The 21,940-nt window shown below is 42.9% G+C and overlaps 1 protein-coding gene across 1 annotated transcript in view; it reads right to left on the bottom strand.

The window, feature by feature from the left end:
- Nucleotides 1-21,940, bottom strand: part of RXFP1 (relaxin family peptide receptor 1) — a 47,574-nt gene that overhangs the window by 13,225 nt on the left and 12,409 nt on the right. The window contains exons 2-8 of the mRNA XM_066632895.1: nucleotides 21,204-21,359; nucleotides 10,387-10,485; nucleotides 9,303-9,408; nucleotides 6,619-6,690; nucleotides 5,224-5,295; nucleotides 4,478-4,549; nucleotides 2,241-2,312 (exon numbers count right to left, since the gene is read on the bottom strand). Of these exons, the coding sequence (XP_066488992.1) occupies nucleotides 2,241-2,312; nucleotides 4,478-4,549; nucleotides 5,224-5,295; nucleotides 6,619-6,690; nucleotides 9,303-9,408; nucleotides 10,387-10,485; nucleotides 21,204-21,359 (649 nt within the window). The remainder of the gene's footprint in view (nucleotides 1-2,240; nucleotides 2,313-4,477; nucleotides 4,550-5,223; nucleotides 5,296-6,618; nucleotides 6,691-9,302; nucleotides 9,409-10,386; nucleotides 10,486-21,203; nucleotides 21,360-21,940) is intronic.

The raw sequence follows: 21,940 nt of genomic DNA, 5'->3' as shown, positions 1-21,940 counted from the left end.
AAAATTAAGTCACTGTCTCCCTCCTGGATTTTGTTGACTTCTGTTCATATTGCTCATTTTATTTGTTCTCTATTTTTTATATTGGATCTGATTTTTGTTTTAAACTTTGTTGATTGTTAGCATTTGGAACATGCAGTAATTGAGATGGAAAAATGGAAGAGAAGAACTTTAAACAACTTAACAGCATTGAGTAAATTTACTTAAAAAGAAGTTGGGTATGTACAGTGGCCTCACTAGGGTTCACGTCACCCAGTGCGGGATGCCAGCGCATCACCCCCATGCAGTAGGCGGGAAAACACCCCAGGTGGTGGGCGTGGTGATATACCATCACTCCACCCCCACTGGTTTTTTGGCTGTACCTTTTGATAGAACACATTCTGCATGAAATTACACATTGATTGATAAATAACATGATGGAATTATTCTTCCTAACTGTGATTTTAGTCACTAGTGGTGTCACACACACACACACCCCAGGGTGTCAACTTACTAACACCTTATTGCAGCAGTTCTCAAACTTTTAGCACTGGAACCACTTTTTAGAATGTCAGTCTGTCCATGACCCACCAGAAGTGATGTCATGGTGGAAGTGACATCATCAGGCAAATTAAAATAAATAAATAAAAATAATTAAAGTAAAACAAATAATTAAAGAAGCAGAAGCCAGCCCTGTTCCACCAAGTGAATTTCCTCTGTGGCCTGCCTGCAATAACACCCCCCCTCCAAAACCAGTAAGGTTTTCAGCCCTACCCAGTGCCCAGTTCAATTTAAGAACTTCTGTTTAAACCAGATCACTGTCAGGATCCACCTGGCTTTGCAAATCTCAAAAAAGTTCACCTTATCAGCTGAAGCCTCTGTTTTGATCCTTTTTAGTGGGGGGGGGGGAGGGGAGTCTGCCTTCTGGAGCACTTGTTTAGCACCAGGAGCATAGGATCAGGACGATTCTGGTAGCCTTGCACTCTCCTTCACCTGATCTTCCAAGGCATGTTTGCTTACTTGCAAGTAAACGCGACAATGAGGCTTAGTTTTGCTTTCCATAGGGCTCAATACATTCATCTGCTTGAGGGAGGGACTACCTTCTCAGGTGTTTTTTGGGGCTGCATTCATTGGATCAGGACCATTCTGGTGTCCTTGGATTCCTCGCAGCCTGCCCTTTCCAACAGACTAGGGCAGGTTTGCCTACTCATGAGTAAACGCGCAATACGCTCACTTTCACTTTCTATAGGGCCCCATGCATTTTTGTTCTCCGGTTTTTTGGCCATAACTTTTGATAGAAAGGAGATATTTCACTCTGGATTTTTGCATTGCATTCCGTTCAAAATTCCACATCCAACGGTATATAATATGATAGGATTACTCCTAACCACTGCGATTTTAGCGCGTCACCCCCAGTGCGCGTCACCCGGTGCGACCCGCACCTCTCGCACCCCGCTAGCGATGCCACTGGGTATGTACTGTTTGAAGCTGGAATATGAATGGATGTTATAGTCTTAAGGGTGATAAAGGGGCACTATGGGCCAGTCAGTACTTCTCTGATGAGATCATAACTTTACTGAAACATCCAGGAGCAGATCCCAGTCACCACAGTGGCAGGCCTGGAGGGGGGGAGGGGGGCAAAAGCCCTGACTGCTACATCTGCACAGTGCTCCAGACTGCACGGGAAGTCTTCTGAGGCTTCTGACACAATTTTAAGCAGTACTTCTTATTTCCTGAAGTACCTAGAAGTACTTCCTATTTCCTGAAAGTACTGTTAATGCAGGGAAGCCTCAGAACACTTTCCCAATCATAAATAGTGTTGCACAAGGCTCTGTTGTGCTGGGTAAATATGAGGAGCTGCATAGCGCAGGGGGGACAGTACCTTTGCCCCGGGGTGCAGCGAGGGGCAGGTCCATTACTGTGGCACCAGTTTCCAAAGTGGAACCATTAGTTTCATTTAGTTTTTATGCAATTTGCTTTTTATGCAATTAGTGGGACTGAAGTAAGTCACAACTAACTGGCCTCCTGGGGTTGTACGTGAAGGAGGCCTTGCACCTGCAAAAGAAGTCCTTAGGATGCAAGCAATTGGTTCCAATGACCAGCTTTCTTTGATTACAACTGATGACTTTCAGGGAACCTAGGTTACAATCAGATCTCATATAATTCATTAAAGAACCAGCTAATATTCCAACTGACAAAATATATTTTCCAAAACATTTCTTAGTTAATTTATTTTAAATATGTTTTAATATAACAATACTTACAGGAGAATAAGTGTGTTTAGCCCATAAAAGGTTTGTGGAAAGATGCATTTGATCTTATTGTTTTCAATTATGCTGTAAATCAGAAAAAGGTGCATCTTAGTCTCGAAAAGAGTGGTATCTAAAAAGTAACTTATTAAAAGCAACCTAGGTTTGAAGATTGCATTCCTTTGAATATATGTAATACGATATAAGGATTTTAGATTTACCATGATATTCCTCTTAAGTAAAGGTACCATCATACAGCCACCTCCAGTGAGCTAATTACTTTACATGACTACCAATATCACAAGATGTGGTACTCATACAAACACTAAATGGTGGACCAGCTTTCTGCTTGTTTCTGCAAGCAGAGAAAGTCAATTCACATTGGTTTGAGTGTGAGGTAGACAAGTGCAGGGCCACCTCAATATGTGGTACCAGTGGGTACACACAGCTGTTACCTACCATACTGACAGTGGTTGAGTGACTTGGTTCTGAAGTGCAATTTCATTCCTAAAGAACCTGCATGTAGAAAACCACATTCTGGAACTGGGGTCTCTCTCTCTCTCTCTCTCTCTCTCTCTCTCTCTCTCTCTCTCTCTCTCTCTGTGTGTCTAAAAATACGTTCTTAAAGCTTAATCTTGAACCATACACATCTCAATATTTCAAAATTAAGGTACTGGAATGTCCTCAATCAATGACAAAAACCATTCTTTACAAAGAGAATTGAAACACTTTTTTTTGAACAATTTAAATCAATTTAAAATGGAAGCAATTTCCTTGTTAATTTTTTTATTTGATTAGTACCCTGATATTTCACAGAGCATTTTTTCAAAGCTGCAATTTATCATAGTTCTCAGAAGACAACACTTCATTTGAAAAGGCACAGCAGAAAAAAAGAGGCACTTAATCTTTGAAATATAGACAGCTCTGTCATTAACACTTCCTACTCAGTGTTCTTTGTTCCTGTATTGCCAGGACCGGTACATGTGGATCTTTCTTCAAAGCAAAAATTATAACAGTGTCAAAGTGTTGATCCTCAAACCATTCTAAAGCAATTTCAGTAGCAGTCCAAGCTGCAGGCAAGAATGGGGAAGTCACATGTTCCCTGGCCAGAAAAAGCCTTAATGCAGTGAGCTTTTTTTTGCCTCCTAAAGATAAACTTACAGAAAATCAATAGGTTGTACCCTAAGTTATCCTTCCATTCAAGTACAGGGGCTTGTGCATGCGGAACCGATAGTGTCATGTTCTTGCACACATAAATCTGAATGGAATCTTGACTTGACCTTTTTCTTGCGCAAACCCAATTATTGTCATGTCTCCCCATTTCTTGCTTCCACCTGAGACATATATCTAGTCTGGGAAAGCAAGGCCTAGACTAGATCCCACAGGCATAATATAAAATGGACTTATTCCATTTCAGTGTACATTCAGAGTACATGCCATATTACAATTGGTGGGGCAGGATGTTACTGATCAGAAGGTGGAATAGCTATGGAGTGAAAGCAGTTTAAACACAGCAACCCTGAGCATGTGTGTAGCACCATTTTTCCTGCCACTCCCAGTAAGTACTTTGCCAAGAGAGTGTGAGGAACTGCAGTCTAGCAGTGAAAGGCAATTTCTTTTTCCTAAGCACGAATTGCTCTTTGGGAGAAAACTAAAAACTGCCTCCCCATGACAGATTTTGCTGCAGAAAACTGACAGTTGGCATAGTCTTAAAACTACAATATTCTTGCAGTTTATCTATACTGAATTTTATTCTAAAGAGAACACAAGGCAATAAGGCATGTTTTTTTCACTTTCTGCATGTGATTGTACAAGCACATATAGAAGAAATGAGGTTTTGATAACTGTGTGTGGAGGCGCAATCCAGCCCTTGAGTTGGGCTGGAGCAAGTCCAGCGCCGGCCCAGGAGGGTTGCAAACGTTCCGTAAGGCACGTTTGCGCCACCTCAGGAGGAAGTCAGGCTGGCACTCAGAGAAGCTTTTGGCCCCCATCCTGCACTGGATACAGCGCAAGCCTCTTGGCTTGCCTGTTTCAGTGCAGGATAGGATTGCGCCCTGAGACATCTTGGGCAATATATAACAGAATGCGTTATCATGATGTTCTGTGGACACTTGTACAAGCCTTCCTGTGTGTGCCCACAACATGTGAGATTTCAAATTTTGGAAGCTGAAAACTTAAATTGAGCTTTCTCCATGGGAAGGAAAAGCTGGATAAAAATTCATTAAATAAATTGATAGAAAAATCATACTCACAGCCATTCAAGCTTTTGCAGATCTTCAAAAATGTGGGGTTCCAGAGTGGTTATCTTGTTGTGACTCAGATATCTGAAACAGGATCAATAAAGCATAGGAAAGGTAGGGTTAGAATGTTCATTGATCAACTATTGGTAAAAGGTGTGTGTGAGCAAGAGAGAGAGAGAGAGAGAGAGAGAGAGAGAGAGAGAGAGAGAGAGAGATCCCAAAGCTTTACAAAGAGATCCAAATTCTTTGACACAAGTTAGGCTGTGAGAGAATGACTTGTCCAAAGTCATAGAGTGACCTTTACAGCTGAGAGAAAGTTGTGACCTGGGTTTTCTCATAATCATGCCCAAATAATAACACAATTGTCTTGGATGGTACAGTGCAGTTGACACCTTCTTGGTGTAGGTTAGTTAGGCGATATTGGATTTCATTTTTCCTAAGTACGTATTGCTCTTTGGGAAGAAACTGAAAACTACCTCCCCATGGCAGATTTTGCTGCAGAAAACTGACAGTTGGCATAGTCTTAAAACTACAATATTCTTGCAGTTTATCCATACTGAGTTTTATTCTAAAGAGAACACAAAGCATAGGTTAGTTAGGTGATGTTGGAGATGTTCATTGGGAATGGATAGATGAGTGTATTGGCTTATATACTTAAGCTTATATACATAAGCCAATACAGCTGGCCCACTGAAGTTGTTAAAATTATTTAAGTGTGGCAGTATTGATTGTTATAGCATAGCCGGTGAGATACCTACAGCTTTGTCAGATTGTAGAGTCCTCTGAAAGCATATTTTGACACAGTGCTTATTTCATTATTTTGAAGATACCTGTGAAGATATTAAGAACAGTAAATCATTAAAATCATTTTAAAAAATCATTAAAAATCCTTCACATACTTTCCCCCCTTCTCAGAGATCCAATCTAGCATATACTGAAAGCATAGCCTTCAAGAACATATTGGAGGTTTGATTGAGTCTTTCAAGAGCCTTCCAAGTCATGAGAAGTTGTGGTTCCGCTTTACTCTGCATTGTTTAGACCTCATCTGGAGAAGTGTGTCCAGTTCTGGACACCTCACTTTAAGAAAGATGCAGCCAAACTGGAGCAGGTCCAGAGGAGAGCGATGAGGATGATCCGAGGTTTGGAGAACAAGCCCTAGCTTGGTATGTTCAGCCTGGAGAAGAGAAGGTTGCAAGGGGATATGACAGGGCTCTTCAAATACCTGAAGGACTGTCATATGGAAGAAGGGACAAATTTGTTCTCAACTGCCTCTAGATCCAAGAGGTACAAACTGCAAGAGAAGAGATTCTCATTGGATATCAGGAAAAGGGTGGTTTAGCAGTGGGACAAATTGCCAAGGGAGGGGCAGATTCTCCCTCACTGGAAATCTTCAGGCAGAGGCTCAACAAGCATTTGCTGCAGATGAATTTCTTGCTACAGGCAGGGGGTTGGACTAGATGGTCTTTTAGTACCCTTCCAACTCTATGTTTCTATGATTCTATGATAAGAGGAGTCTGAGCTGAAGCTCAAAGCAAATCAATCATATTCTGCATTTTAGAAGTTTGAGTGGTATGTCTCTTTTTCCAGAAATGGCTAACTTTTTCTATACAAAGAAATCAGTGATATCTGTATTTAAATTTGTGACCAGGAGAGGGTGCTGAAAAATATGGTACTGTACTCTCAAACTACATCTAAAAGAATCTAAAGGGATATGGATTGAAGAGATTAAGCTATTCTCTGTATATTCCCTATATATTTCTTCATTGTTAATGAACTTCATGTGCATGTGATTTGATGTATGGAACAAAAAAAAATTCAATTTCATTCAGTACTGGGTATGTACAAAAGCAGTTATTTCTGAACTCGTATTTTAAATTGTTGAAGAAACTTGTTTCCAAATTATATTCGAGGAGAAAGAATACCCAGCCAACTTTAGCTACTACCACTGTTTTGCCAAGTGGAAATTGTTTCGTTTACAATACTTTGCTCTTCTCTGTTGTACTGCTCTGTTCTTAATGACAGCAACAGCAACATCAGACAAGTGGTCAACCCATTGCTCTAGTTATCATGTGAAAAATTAGTCGTTCAATCACTTACACCACAAAACAATAAACCTGCAATAGATTGATATTTGAAGTGAAAAACCATCTTACAGGTATTTAAGATCTTGATATCTTTTGAAACCATTAGCAACTAGCCTTCTCAGTAGATTATTCTGTAGGGACCTGTAAAAAAAGATTAATAGATAACAGTAGAAGCCAAACCAGCTGACCTTTTATTTTAATGATAACAAATTATGCAGTTGATGGGTACTTCCATAGATAAAATTATTCCGTGAAGTTTGTGTGTGTGTGTGTGTGTGTGATTCAGTGTTGCCCTTTTGCTGCCTCATTGTCTTTAACCACAGCTGCAGAAATTAAACAGTAAAACTGCAGCAATTGTTTGTATATTTATATATTCCTGACAGATGCTTCTACCTACGGCACTGAGCATGCTCAGTAGTAACAACTGACGCCTAAATCCTTACCAACTTTCCAGCACTGGCACAGCTGTGCCAATGGGACGTTTGCTGCATCCTGCAGTTGAGGGGCAGTCATGGAGGCCTCCTCAAAGTAAAGCAATGATTGTTCCCTTACCTCGGAGTTGCATTGCCCTTATGAGAGTGCTGGAAAGTGGGTTAGGATTGCATCCTGAAACTATTTGTGCTACTACTGGCATTAAGTTTCTTCGGGCTCTGGGGCAAACCCTTGCACTGGATCCACTCCACCCTTTCCTCAATTATTTACTATTAATTTAAAGATTTAAATCCTAAAACTTTCCTTTCTTCCAAGAGAGGTACTCAAGGTGACTTACACCTTGAGAGAGGTGATTCAATGTGTCAGTCCTTGGGTAGGGGGCATCGTCCAATCTGTCTGACCCTTGATACCACCCCTGGCTACCTGTGTTTACAAAGGTGCTCTGCTTGATTGGGAAGAGCTCAACTGTCCATCCTTTCCCCCCAAAATACCATCTGTGTGTGAATGTTTCATCTGAAATCTAAAGTGAGCATCTGAGTACAGTTCACTGCCAAACACATCTTAATAAAATTACCATATACCTCTTTTCAATGCTGTTCTAAATCAACAGGATCACACAAGGGGCGAATCTGGTCCCCTCTGTTGTCTGGTCATTTAGAAGAGCGATTTTACACATGAAACATTTACCTCATTTTTGTGCAATGCATTTAAATGTACATTTTTAACCACAACACCATTCCCTACTCCTGCAATGCTCAATGCAGTCATATGTGCTGTGTACTGACATGTACAAGAACTCAATGATACCAAAGGGTATAATTTACCAGCTTCCTCCACTGATGACATAAATGCAGTTACTACAAATGTAGCTACTATTCTGCATGCACAAAATACTGAAGCCAAATGTGTCTACTTTTTCTGCACTTAGTCAACTCAAACCATAGAGGGCCTCATAATATAACAAATATTTTGGTCAAACAGCTCAGGAAGAGATTTTCTTAAAAGATCTATGGATCTTAAAAGATTTATTGAAGAAGTCAATTGCTCTTCATTTCTTCAATGCTCTTCATTGCTCTTCAACAAGTCTCCCACAGTACATCCCCATGTGGCAATGCTGCAAGGCTTCCACTGCATCCTGCAGAGGATTTTGGCTGCTGGAGGTCTACTCAGGGTAAGCCCCAGCAGCTGCTATGGGGCAACTTGGAATTGCAGCAGCTCAGTCACTGGTGCATGTCCATGCAGGCAGATCAAGATGTGTGTCAGGATTCAGAATGTAGGGCTGCCACAAATCCCACCCCCCTCTTGGGCCTGATCCACCCTGTTCCCTGCCCCATCACTTCCCTTTTCTGCCCACCTCCTGCCCTGTACAACCCCTTTCCCAGCTTCCTCCAACCTGCTTTTACCTACTCTGGCAGGTGTCCATGAACCCACCGGTGATCAGGAGGCCACGTCAGCCTCCCACTGGCGGGCCTTTAGCACACATTAGAGGAGGCTGCTTTGCGATAGCCATAAAGCAGCCTCCTCATGGTAAGGAATATTACCTGGGGAGGGAAATTAAGATTGGGTCATTAGTCCATGGAACTCAATGGGGTGTACTTCTGAGCTGATATACATTGGACTGTACTAGATAGAAACAGCTGCAGAATCTGGAAGAGTTTTTCAGTGATTTTCAACTATTGTGCTCCAAACTCGCTTGGCACCTTTTGCAACACACAAGTTTCAACCTACAGACCTTTTGTAGCACACCAGTTGAAAATTACTGGCCTAATTTAATGGTTACAGGTCTCTGACAAGTAGAAAGGATGCAATCTCTTTTCTGAATTTGGCATTGTTGAAATTGTATTTCAGTAGAGCAATATTCTGTCATCGGAAGCTCCTTCTAGGTACAGAAGGAACAATGTGCTTGTGTAAGAGGCCCATTGCACTTCTGCCTCTTGCGTGAGGACAATGCACCTTCCATTCCTGTGAGGAGCCTCCAAGGACAGAGCAACATTGTGCAAAAGGTGAGGATACTACAACCTCATGAATCAAGCAAGACCCCACATGCCATTGTAGTGACATCATAAATTTTTAAAAATCATCCTGATTACACTCATGGGCATTGATGTTTAAGGACTTTTTCCTAACTTTTCCAAAATGGTGGATATCAGCACTAAATAAGTATCAGGAACATTGACTTTCTGTTCCTATTTGCTTTCAGGATGGTGCTCAAAATGCCACCACTAGGGCTGTGCACCATTTATAAACTGGCCTTGATAATGTTGTGGCCTAGGTGGATTAGCAATTTGAGTCTACTCAGAAACTATTTCTTTTCTACTTACATCATAGTGACGTTTGATGAGACCGAAGGGACTCTATGTAAACTAGCGTTGTCACAGTCCAGCTCTAGCCCCCGGCATAAACATTTTGTTGGAACAGAATCAACCACTGGATAAAGAGAACACCATAGAGGGCAAATTGATAATGTGAACATGTAATGCAGAAAGAACATTGCTTCATACAGTACCATCGTAATCTATAATATGGTTGAGATAGTGATTGTAATAGAAGCAAATTTGTTTCATCATCATCGTTAAGCTCTATGTTTGACTGTAGTCTGAAATTTTATGTTGTTATGGCAGTGTGTTTTTTCTTAATCCCCTCTTAACCCATTTTTTCCCAGCCCACAGGTGTACACATTTGGTCCCTATTGCATATATGCAACACTGGGCAGAAATGGCTTAACTTTTTTTTGAAGAATATCAGTATTATCTGTTAATTTGTTGTTATACTGTATTGTTATTTTGATTTTACTGATTACTTTATTAGTGTGTTTTTGCTCAGTGGTAAACTGTCTTACGTTTTCTTGTGAAAGGTGGGATTAAAAATAAAATGAAGAAATGCAATTTTCAGGAGAGTCACAGATTCTACAAGTGGGCTTAGGGTAGGTCATCAGATGGCTTTTCTCTCTTGTGTGTTCCCACAACAACTGCCTAAAGTAGATGATAATATTAAAAAATGATTTTTAAAATTTGCATTTCCCTTTCTTTCCCTCAAAGATGTACTCAAGGTAACTTACAACAATCAAAACATATTTTTTTAGAAAGCAAATACATCACACAGTAAAACAACAAGAGGAGCACATGGCATCAAAGAAACAAAAACATCTTCAGCTGCCATCAAAACATGGTCAGGGAGGGAGCTCATCTCATCTCCTGTGAAAGGAAATTCCTCATGATAGGTACCACCATAGAAAAGGACCCACCCTGTTACTGGGCCCCAGTATAGCTCAGTTTTTCTAAGAAATGAAATGTGCACACATCCATTGAACTTTCATTCTGTGTCACTATAAACTAGATTGCGGTTGTTTAGAATTGTATGTTTGCACACTTTACAGTTCCACAATTCCTTCTTCTTATGACTTACAGCAGTTGTTGGTTTCCATCTCAAAGGCGTATTGAGAAATCCTTTCACTATAAATTGCATAATATTTATCGAGCTGCTGAGACCATCCACTGTTGTCACCTAATGAAAATTATACAGAAGAAACATGACAATCATCATGGTTGAATATTTGTGAAAGCCCCTAAGGAAACACTTCCTGTCTACAGAGTTCACAGTATGAAGGAAGGGCACATGGAGAGAAAAAGAAAGCAGTGAAAGGTCCCCTGAACAGAGCCACTGCAAGGCTGGTCCATCCAGAAGGCAATTTGAAGTAGTTAACACAAGCAGCAGATTGCCTGGGGACACTCACCTCTGCTTGCCTTGCTCTGCTCTGCTACTGTGACGTGTAGTAAAATACACCCATGTCCTGATGCCATCAGTCCTGTTCAGAAGTCACATCCACATGTGTAACAAATACGTACTTGGGGGGAGTTAGAGAATGTCACCAGTCTTTACACTGATGCATTCCACAAGCCCAGGGCCTGACAAACTCTAGGCATTGGGAGTGTGTTGGTGCCAGGGATGCCAGGCATGGCAGGCACCTCCCACAGACTCGAGTGCAGACCTGAATCTCCACCCCCATTGACTCAGCTCATACACAAGTCATAATGGGCAGCTGTCGGGACTCATCCTGAGCACTCTACTGACTCACTGTGACTTGAGTGACAAGTCTTTTCAATACACATGCCACACAGTAGGAGAGCGAACATGGGAATATAAGAGAAATGAGCCTGGCATCCCGTTTTTAATCATTCTAGGAACCGCCTCCTCCCCATTCCCTCTGCCTCTTTTCCCCCCACCTGGGTTTCTGAAAGTCACTTTTTCCTATGGCTGACCAACCCCTCCCTCATCTAGAGAAAAAAAAAATCAAGCGACCTGCCCTTCATCCAATGGATTGTCTGTTCCTTTGGAGATGAACAAGGGAGGCCACCCGCCTCCCTCCCCCGTGAGCTAACCAGACCCACATTCCTCCTCCCTCCGCCTTGTACTTGATTCAGCTACCCAAAACAAAAACCTTAACTCTTCCTCCTTCCCTCCCCCTCCCCCATCCTTGTGTCTTGGCTGGAACTAACTTACCCTACTGCTCATGCCAGTCAGTGCCAGCTTCCGGATTGCCACAGGAAGTCTTTCATACAATACAGAAGTCACAAAGAAAGCAAGCACACCCAGACAGATTCTAGTCTGCACTTGTGGGAACTCATTTCCAAGTCAGTGACCTGAAACTAGAGTTTAGTCCCAAGTCATAATGTAATTTAAGTCACACATGAATCACACAAACACACGTTTAGTGACTCAAATGCGAGTCCATTAACGAGTTCCCATCCCTGGTTGGTGTAGTGGCTGGACTAGCCAGCACACTTACTGCCCCACAGTGCATACCAGGATGACCAGATACAATGGTGGACAGAGTGCCTATGTCATTGAACATGGTACAGAAGAGGGAATTTTGGCAGGAGCAGCTCAACATGGAAGAGTTTAAAAAGCTTTACCTGCCAAAATTGGTCACACTATTCATTACACATGCACACAAAAGTTTCTCTGTAGAAAGGCACACCATGCCATCAGAATGCACAAAGGTTTACTACATGCTACAGAAGGGAAGAGGGGGCAGAGAACTTGATATGAGCTGTCATTTTCAGTGATAGCCTTGTTTATTATATTTCTTTGACCCCAGCACCAAAGATCTAGGCAGCTGGAATTGCCAGAAATATCAGCAAAGGAGGATGACAATTCCACTGTAAGACCGTATCTGAGAAGAACTGCATGGTAGGAATAGGCCTGACTTCCAGATATAGCATATTATTCATTTTGTTCCTGGTTTGGTTGAGGGGCAAGTGCAGGTGCTACTGGCAAGGGTTTCATCCTTGCCCTGTAGCCACTGCTGAAGCAACACCAGAGGATATTGGTCCTCCAGAGCAGGAAGCAGTAGAAGAACGAGGAAGCCTGTTCATTTGTTAAAGAATGGAAGATCTACACATAGAAGTCCACCTCCACTGTGACTGGAAAGACCTTAATTAATTCAAATATGTTTGTAAGCTGCCTTGAAGAAGTGTTTGGGTAAAATATAGTACTGTATATACATCTGTTAAGTAAGCAATAATGTAAGATGGAACAAAGAGTGCTGTTCTATAATACCATTGTTGGCATCCTTCCGTCTCGGAAGACTATGGTATCGCGCTCTGAATTGTGGTTCTTGAACAGAATGTCTTCTCCAGTGCGCAAAGCCTGGGTAAAGTAGATATGGAGGATAGACTGTTACCCACGCAGCAAATCCCCCCTCTCCACGTCACTGAAATGGTCCAATGGAAAGGCAGAAGCCAATACGGTTGGTTCCAGCAGCGTCGCAGGAGTTTCCAGAATCTGACTGTGTTCAGCCATGAACTGCCTCAAGGACTCCGGCTCTGGATTTTGCCTCGAGGTTGACTCCTGAAGCCTTTTCCATAACTGGGTGTAGCCACAAGGCAGTGGAGGTTTGGGATCAGAGTTTTCCTTCTCTCAGATGAGCTGCCTTCCCAGGCTAACAAGTCCCATCTAGCCGGTGGCTGTTTAGTCGCCTCTTATGACAAGTACACCCAAACTGAGGGCCTATTCTTCTCCCCCAGGCCCCAGGGGTTGTTCTGTAATAAAACATGGCCTTATACTGGCATAGTGAAACCTATTCTTCACACACTGATTTCCAAATTTTGAAAATATGGATCGACCACTTGAGAAATGGAGGAAAAGTACACTCTTTAGTATACTATTTCATAAAATAACATCATTTGGAAACTGATTTTAATTTTTTGTTCTTGTTATAGAGAACCTACATCAACAATGCAATTATTCAGATGTGAATTTACTTCTTATTTACTACAGTTTAATAGCTTTTACTACCAGTAGAACCCTACTACAGATAGTTAGATTAACTACTACAATTTATGAATCTTTACAGACAGTTTAAAGTCTGATCTCTGTTACCCTTGGGGAAGCCATTTGTTCTTTCTAGTTCCAACTGTGTTATTTTGCTGTGACATGATACTTCAAAGTGTCACACTGCCAAAAGTCACTGCCTCTTTGCCAAGAAAATTTTTTGCTGATTTATAGTAAAAGTTGGGTGGCATTCGTCTAATCACTGAGATTGTTTTCTAAGAGTTCAGGTTATTTTGGACCATCAGAGTCTGCTGTACAGGGAAAAGCCCTTTGCATCCCTGAGTAAAAATTACATGTTATGAAGAATGCTTGAGTTTGGTTTTTGTTTCTTAAAACAAGTGCAGGGAGGGGGTGCTGCAAGTGGCCCAAATTCACAGAGGAGGTATGGGAGATTGAGCTTTTACCCCAACCACAGTTCCAATCCTGATTATGGCCCCATCTCTCTCTCCCCCCCCCCAAATTGCAGTTTTAAGAAAACTTCAATTGGTTTTCAATAAAACTTTTTTAAAAAATTAATAAATTTCGTGCATGAGGTATATGATTGGGATTGGTACCACAGCAGGGGCTAAAACCGAAGACCCCCATACTTCCTGCAGTTTGAGGCCATTTTGCAGGCCACTAGTTTAAAGAAAAAATGAAAGCAAAGACCAAAATTCATGCATTTCTCATAATGTGCTATTTGGCTCTGATGTGCATAATAAAGGAATAAAGAAATCTGGCTCATATCTTAGACCCCAGTTCCAGTATGGAAGGATTAAGTCCTTGCAATGCCAGCTGTCAATCCTAAATTTGCACAATTAACTTTTTACAGTCCCCCAACCTGGTGAACTAAGAGTGGGGTCCTATTCCTGTTGACGTGGAATGGTGCACTAGGCGAGCATCTGTCAAGGCATGTAAACCCTCCAACTCTGGGCAGCCCAATGCTGAGCTGCCTGGTGTGCGGGGCTTCAGCGGTGCTGAAAATGGCTGCCGCTGCATCCAGCACGCCCCAGGCAGCTGCCACTGCCTCCTCGGGAGAAGGGGACTTTCATCCCCTTCCCCTGGGTAGGGCAAGCACTGGTGCTAGGGTACTGGTGCTAGGACCTGCAAACATGCCTTACAGCACGTATGCGACAGTGCACACTGGCAGTAAGCCGGCGTGCACTCTTTAGGATTGGGCGCTTAGTCATTTCTTCCCAACATTGCATATACACAATAGGAACCAAATGTGTACACCTGTGGGCTGGCCAGAAATGGGTTAAGGACCTTTAAAGCCATTTAATGCAAAGGAAGGAAGGAAGAATTCAGTTACCTGTGCACTGCCAAGTGTATGGTTCAGGTCTTTGAGTAGTCCCTTGAAGCTTAGAAAAAAATTCTTTTATCATTTTCATGTATTTTGCATATCTTCCAGGTTAGAGCAGCTCTTTATTATATGAGACACTTTCAATGTTGTGCATGCTGATTATATCAACCTCTCTTTTAAATAACCCTTTTAGGTCTGCATTGATTAATCTTATCAAGGATGTTTCTGTACGTCTTATCTCTGTCCCCACAAAACAGTCGGGCCAATTCATGATGCTTGACACAATTTACATTATTCTCTGTATCTCGGTTCTGAGGCCAGTGATCTTGAATTTATCAAGCTGAAACCTACCTCAATCAAACCCTGATCTGCAACATGGAGCCCATCTTTGAAGGGCAAGTGGGGCTGTCCAGAAGCATGTTGGGGTGGGTAGGGGTAGTTATTGGTAGCAAAGTCACCACCAATATACTATGTATTGTGCCTACCTTTGCCATGCTCCCTTGGGTCCACTCAGACTTGCGCCAGCAAATGAGCTGGTGCAGATCCAAGCAGACCCATAGGGCAACACAGGGCTTACCTGGAGGTAAGGGGAAAAAGTTCCTTTACTTCGAGGATGCCTCCTGATCACTCTTCCCACCACAAGATGCAGCATGTGCCTCCATGGTGTGGCTGCATCAGAGCAAATGGTGGGGGATAGGACTGGGGAATAAAGAAGCCAAGGGTGATATGATGGCCTTGGCCAAAGCAACCCTTTCAAAATTAACCCATTTTTGCCTGGCCCACAGGTGTACACATTTGGTCCCTGTTGTGTATATGCAATGTTGGGCAGAAATGGCTTAAAGCCTCCAGCAGGATTTAGGGTCCTTAGGTCTGAACCACAAAATAAAATAATTATAAAATAGTTGCCACAACCCTTCTGATCACGATCTGCCTACTGAAGGGCTCTGCCTGAACCAGTGCCCCTGTCCCAGCAGTGATCTGGAGTGTGCTAAAACCGAGCCACTAGATGTCTTCCTGCAAGTTGTAGAGGGCCTATCAATCCTACAGCATGGTATGGCAGTGACTTCGTGCCCTTAGCACTGTGAAGCATCAGCAGCGGCATAACCTGGTACAGGGCCCAAGACTGACTGAAGATGTTATGCTGTTGTGGCAGACAGATACTCCACCAGCAGACATGTCTAGGACTAGGTACCAGGCTATTTCCCAGTCAGGAAAAATGAGTCTGAGATTACTGGCTCCTATTTCTCAGAAAGTTAAATTTTGAAAGAGAGCCCCACAGAATAGCTAAGGACATCTAACACACACTGTACTAACTAGAAAGCAGTTTTCCGTGGTAGTAATCTACAATTCCAGACACGTTAATAAGCATGTGTCACAGATATAGGGCTCTTTGTCTTTCTCACCCTGAGCCATCTGCAATAGATCTTTTCCTACACTTCCTTCTTTTGCCCTATAGAGAGAATATGCAGTCCGAGAGTGGGGGCCCTTCCCACTACCTCAGACATTCATTACAGCTGATATTAATATAGTCAGCTACATAACCATTTAAATAAAATTTGAACCAAGACTTTCTTGAGCCCTACATGATTCACTCATTAATCCTGTGAATGCTCCCTTGTATGAGATTAGATTCTCTATCATCAGACTTTTCATTGCTCTTCTTATTGAAGCACTGACTTTTTCAAATGATGTCTTTTAAATAGTATTATAGGTGCATTCACACCGCCATGCAATCTTTGCAAATTGAAACTGCCATGTGTAAGGTAGCTTTGATGGAGTTTTTTCAACCTATGGTTACTGATTTCATTAGTTTGTCCATTGCCCATTACTACAGTCCTGCACTGACTCCATGAGTCCTGCACTGAGTCCATGAAGAAGTACCAGGGAAGTCAATGCACTTAAGGGCTCAATCCTAACTTGTGCTGGAAATAGACAGGACAGTGGATCTGACCAGCATCCAGCACAAGTTTGAGGCCAAAAGTGGTGCAGCCTGAGGCAAGGGGAAACCTTTCCCCTTACCCTGTGTCACACTGCAGCAGTCCCAGTAGGTCTGCTCGGATCTGCACCACCTGACAAAGTGGCGCAAATTTGAGCAGCCTGGAACTGCCCTTGGTCACCCGGGAAGGGGGTCAGGATCCAACATAACTGCCGGATCCTGGCCCTGATTGCTGCTCCTCACCCGCCCATGGTACCTACCCACTGCCCACCCTACTCTGCCCTGAAATGCCTTCCTCCTTCCCGCCTTGCCCTCCCCATGCCCCCCCCCCCCGAACCCTACATTGGTCGATCTCAGCCGGCACTTTTGCAACACTCCCAGGCCAACGCAAGGGACTTGCAACACCCCAAGTAAGGGTCAGGATTGCACTCTTAATGTGATTTTTATTAGCAAACATAATGTCTACTCTTTACTTACTAAAACTCTCTTCTACTTAAAAAGCAACATTTTCAATGACAATCCTGCAGTATCTTGCCAAAAAAACTTGAGAGAGAGTAACATTAAATCTGATGCAGAAAATTGCTTGGCGCTCCCTTGGGTCCATTAAGAAGGACAAATAGGGTGTTACGTGAAAATCCCCTTTTGCTTTTTAGTTGTGACTTTCTCTCTATCTGGTTATGTACTACTAAGTGTCTCCTACATTCAACAATCAGGTCAAGTCACAAGCTTTCACAACCTCCAACTTCCTGTGATTACACATTATAGGCAACTTAAATCCACCTCCCTATGAAGAAGTCTGGCATCTTAAATCATTGTTTAAGTGTCTCCTATTCATTGTTTTGGACTGACAATCAGCCTGAAGAAAACACAGGTCATGGTTCAGGATGTGGACTCACCTCCCTGCATTACAATCTCTGCGCATGAACTGGAGGTTGTCCATGACTTTGTGTACCTTGGCTCAACGATCTCCAACACTCTTTCTCTTGATACCGAGCTAAACAAGAGCATCGGTAAAGCAGCTACCACGTTTTCCAGACTCACAAAGAGAGTCTGGTCCAACAAGAAGCTGACGGAACATACCAAGATCCAGGTCTACAGAGCTTGCGTCCTGAGTACACATCTGTACTGCAGCGAGTCATGGACTCTTCGCTCACAACAGGAGAGGAAACTAAACGCTTTCCACATGCGCTGCCTCCGATGCATCCTCGGCATCACCTGGCAGGACAAAGTTCCAAACAACACAGTCCTGGAACGTGCTGGAATCCCTAGCATGTATTCACTGCTGAAACAGAGATGCCTGCGTTGGCTTGGTCATGTTGTGAGAATGGATGATGGCCGGATCCCAAAGGATCTCCTCTATGGAGAACTTATGCAAGGAAAGCGCCCTACAGGTAGACCACAGCTGCGATACAAGGACATCTGCAAGAGGGATCTGAAGGCCTTAGGAGTGAACCTCAACAGGTGGGAAACCCTGGCCTCTGAGCGGTCCGCTTGGAGGCAGGCTGTGCAGCATGGCCTTTCCCAGTTTGAAGATACACTTGGCCAACAGTCTGAGGCAAAGAGGCAAAGAAGGAAGGCCCATAGCCAGGGAGACAGACTGCACTTGCTCCCAGTGTGGAAGGGATTGTCACTCCCAAATTGGCCTTTTCAGCCACACTAGACGCTGTTCCAGAACCACCATTCAGAGCGCGAATGGTCTTTCGAGTCTGAAGGTTGCCAACATGATAACCCAATCACTGTTTAAGTACTGTATGCAAACCTGAACTGCCTTCTTGTGTTGGTATTGTTTAAGTTCCCCCAGCTAGGAAGCCAGCCATTAGACCCCATTGAATTTTGCTGATAAGGGACATCCTGATCTTTTCAATGTTTTCCCTGATGTGTTGCAGTAAGCAAGCTACCATCCAGCTCAGCTCTGTCGCAAAAAAACCCTTTTTAAGAGAGGGCTTCCTGCCCACATGCTCTCTCTCTGGCTCTGTCTGTCCAAGGACCAACACATTGGTGTTGTGTCAGAGGGTCCTCCACACAGGACTCCCCCCCCCCAATCCAACTGCTCTGCAGGACAGGTAACTATCTCGCATCTGGAACTTTTCCCCTTCTTCCCCCCCTTTTTCTCCCCTTCTCTCCCCTTCTTTAGTCAGCAACTGGGTTTGGCAGACCAGGGACCCCTAAAATCCTTCCCTACAACCTTTCCTTTTTCTAATTTCCTCGGATGCACCAAATACTCTCCACACGCAACCACCATGAAAGCTAAGTACACTAGATTCAAGCAGTGCTTTTTTTTGTAAAAAAATAGGTGCAGGAACTCACAACTTTTTATTTATTTATTTATTTATTTATTTATTTATAAACCATTTTTTATACACGCGCGCGCGCACGCACGCACGCACACACACACACACACGCATGCACACGCGTCCATCCCGTGTGAGCTCCCTGATAGCAAAAGCACTCCTGCCACAGCTGGAGTGAAACACCCCATTTTTTTTAGGTGGGGAGGTGCTCCATTGGGCTATAGGAAACTCTCTCCATTGGGCTATAAGAAAGCCTATACAGTAGTTAAAGTGTTCAGAACAAATATATAAGGTCTTCAGCCCAGCTGGTGGCCATCAGTGCCTCAAGTATTAGTCCTTTATTTTTTTTTAAGTTCCAGTTAGGACTTAACCCACACTTAAGCTCCTGGAGTGAGCCCCCTGCTGGAGGCTGTGGGTTAAGTCCTACCTGGGACTTAAAAAAAAAAAAGTTCAAAAAAGAGCCTGCCTGGGACTGAACTTTGAGGAGTTTTGCAGCCTCAACTGGCCCCCCTTTTGGCAACTAGCAACCAACCTTTATATTTTGCAGCACCTTCCCACCTTAAAAAAAAAAAAATATTCCTCACTGGGATTTGAACCCCTAGCCTCTGGTTCCACAGACCTGCAGTTTATCCATTGAGCCACCAGAGCTCTTAGGCTCAAAGTGTTTGGAACTAATACTTGAGGCACTGATAGCCACCAGCTGGGCTGAAGACCTTATATATTAGTTCTGAACACTTTAATAATAGGCTTTCCTATAGCCCAATGGAGAGAGTGCTGGGGAGAGGTTCGAATCCTTCCCTAGCCAGCAGTGTGGAGCGGGGTGGTGCAGGCAGGGGAAAAAAGGTGGGGGCAAGGAGGAGGGAAAAAAGGGGGCGGGGTGGTGCAGGCAGGGGGGGGAAAGGTGGGGGCAGAGAGGAGGGGAAAAAAAGGTGCCGGAACGCCGTTCTGGTTCGTTCCATTACAAAAAAAGCCCTGGATTCAAGTACTAGGACCAAGAATCATATACTTATCAATTTTCCATGTGCATTATGTTTACCTTTGTGCTTTTGTAATAAAACTATAATCTTTTATTAAAAGTTATCTTTCTCCCAGTCTCCTCTTTGAACAAAGGGAATTTCTCTGCATTACGCCATCTTGTTATCCAGCCTGCGATCCTAAAGTTCCAATAAGGGCAGTATACTAATTCCCCTAAACAAAACAACCCTTTTGGTAACAAGGGAGATAACTGACAAAAGGACAATGGAATATGGTAGTATAAGGGGGAACAGACCTTGGAAGCAGTAGAGTGAAGGGTTTGGAACTTAATATCAAGGAGTCTTTGGTTCAGCAATCTAAACACGTGCAGCTCCAGGAGCATAATTTAGGCATCCAGGGAGAAACCCAATAGTCTTATCTTCTCCCACACTAAATTTAGCCACTTGGGAATCATGATATCTGATAACATTTGAAAAATGAAAGTGTCTGGCAAGCGGGTCTTATACATAACCAGTTGCTTAGTTTTGAAAAAAAGCGTATTTCATCAAAATAACAGAAAATAGAATTATTTTAATTACTATTGTTATATCTATGTGGATGGTGTTTTTCAAAATATAAAAGGACAAGTTCTAGCCCCAAGGAGTTCCTAAAACAACACAAGGGGGACCACAGAGGGAGGGGAGGAAAATGAAGTTGGAGTAAACAAGGATACAATATGCTAGAATGACCTCTAACCACATTTAGGCTTTGGCAGAGTTGTCCCTAAGTAAGGTAAACTGGAGCAACTGCTCTGAACCCCACACTTTGGGGGGGGGACGTCCTGCTTCACCCTGCCACTGTTACAATTCTTTTCTGCCTGTTCTCCCAAAAGGAAAGGAACAGGTTTGGAATAGCAACAACCCACTTCTTCTTCCAAGTTCACTGAAGCAAGAGAGCAGTTGCCACTGTGAGTCTGGAGAAGGAAACAGGGGTCTGTTGCAATCCTGCACCAGTCATGCCCCTCTTAGATCAGCAGTGGGAACACGGTTGCATCTCCCATTATCACCATTGTGACTGCTGCCTCCCCCCTGCTCTCAAGTTTTGTTTTTTTTCTAAGCAAGTGAGAGGATGCTCAGAATGGAAGAAGATACCTTTTTCCACTCCCAGCATTTTCCTGCTCAGCTTGTTTTGAAAAAGTGGTAGGCGCTGTGGGTGGAGCGGATAATGGCAGTGGTAGGGAGAGAGCTTGGACTGTACATGCTGATACTTACATTTTTTTAAAGGGAGGAGAGCAGAAAAGTTGGGCACTGTTCAAGCACTGAGTTGATTTGAGCCAGCCCTGCCCTAAGTCCAACATCCCCTAGAAGCAACTCTGCAATTAAGCTAATTGAATTGTGATGTTGTAGCAAAGGTTTTATTAACATACCACAGTTGTCTTCATCGGCTTGATTCCCACAGTCATCTATCCCGTTGCAGTGGAGAAGTTGAGGAAGACATTTGGTAATGTTCCCACAGGGGAAATAGCCAAGAGGACAGGTGACACCAGTTCCAAAACCATGAGTTCTTGAAATAGCATGGATAACTACTTTGAGAAGCAAATGAAAGAGTTTAGGCTACATTTAAAGGAAGTTTTTTTCCCCCAACGTTTATGTTTCTTTGCTATTCAATGCTATGTGCTCAACTTTCTTAAGCATCACGCATTACTACTGAAAGAGTAAATACTGCATGTCTTGGCTGATTACAGTCCTGTGTTATTAATTTCAATTGAAATTAATTTTACAATTGAATTAATTTTACAATTGAAGTAAATCAGTGGAACCTTCTGGCCAGTAAATGGACTTGAGTCTGGGCTGTTAGTTAATTTGGGTGTGCATTTGGATCTCATGTCTGAAGATATTAAGGAATTAGTTAAAGGAAACACACACACAAAATCTGGTCTGAGGGCCAATATAAGAATGCAAGCTTCAAAATCTGTGTTGCAAGATCAGTCAATTTATGTCACTGAGCAAGAAAGGAATTAGAAGCAACAAGGGCTATTTGTTAAAGAACAGAACAGAAACAGAAGTGAGAAAAAATATTTACAGAAAGAAGCCATCTGCCCCTTGTCTGTGACATTTACATTTAATTAACATTTACATCCTTTCATTAAAACATTTACTGTAA

This window comes from Tiliqua scincoides, chromosome 6 (assembly GCF_035046505.1).
Source record: "Tiliqua scincoides isolate rTilSci1 chromosome 6, rTilSci1.hap2, whole genome shotgun sequence".
Lineage (NCBI taxonomy): Eukaryota > Metazoa > Chordata > Lepidosauria > Squamata > Scincidae > Tiliqua > Tiliqua scincoides.
The sequence above is the reverse complement of the archived record's forward strand: the minus strand, read 5'-3'. Positions and strand labels throughout refer to the sequence as shown.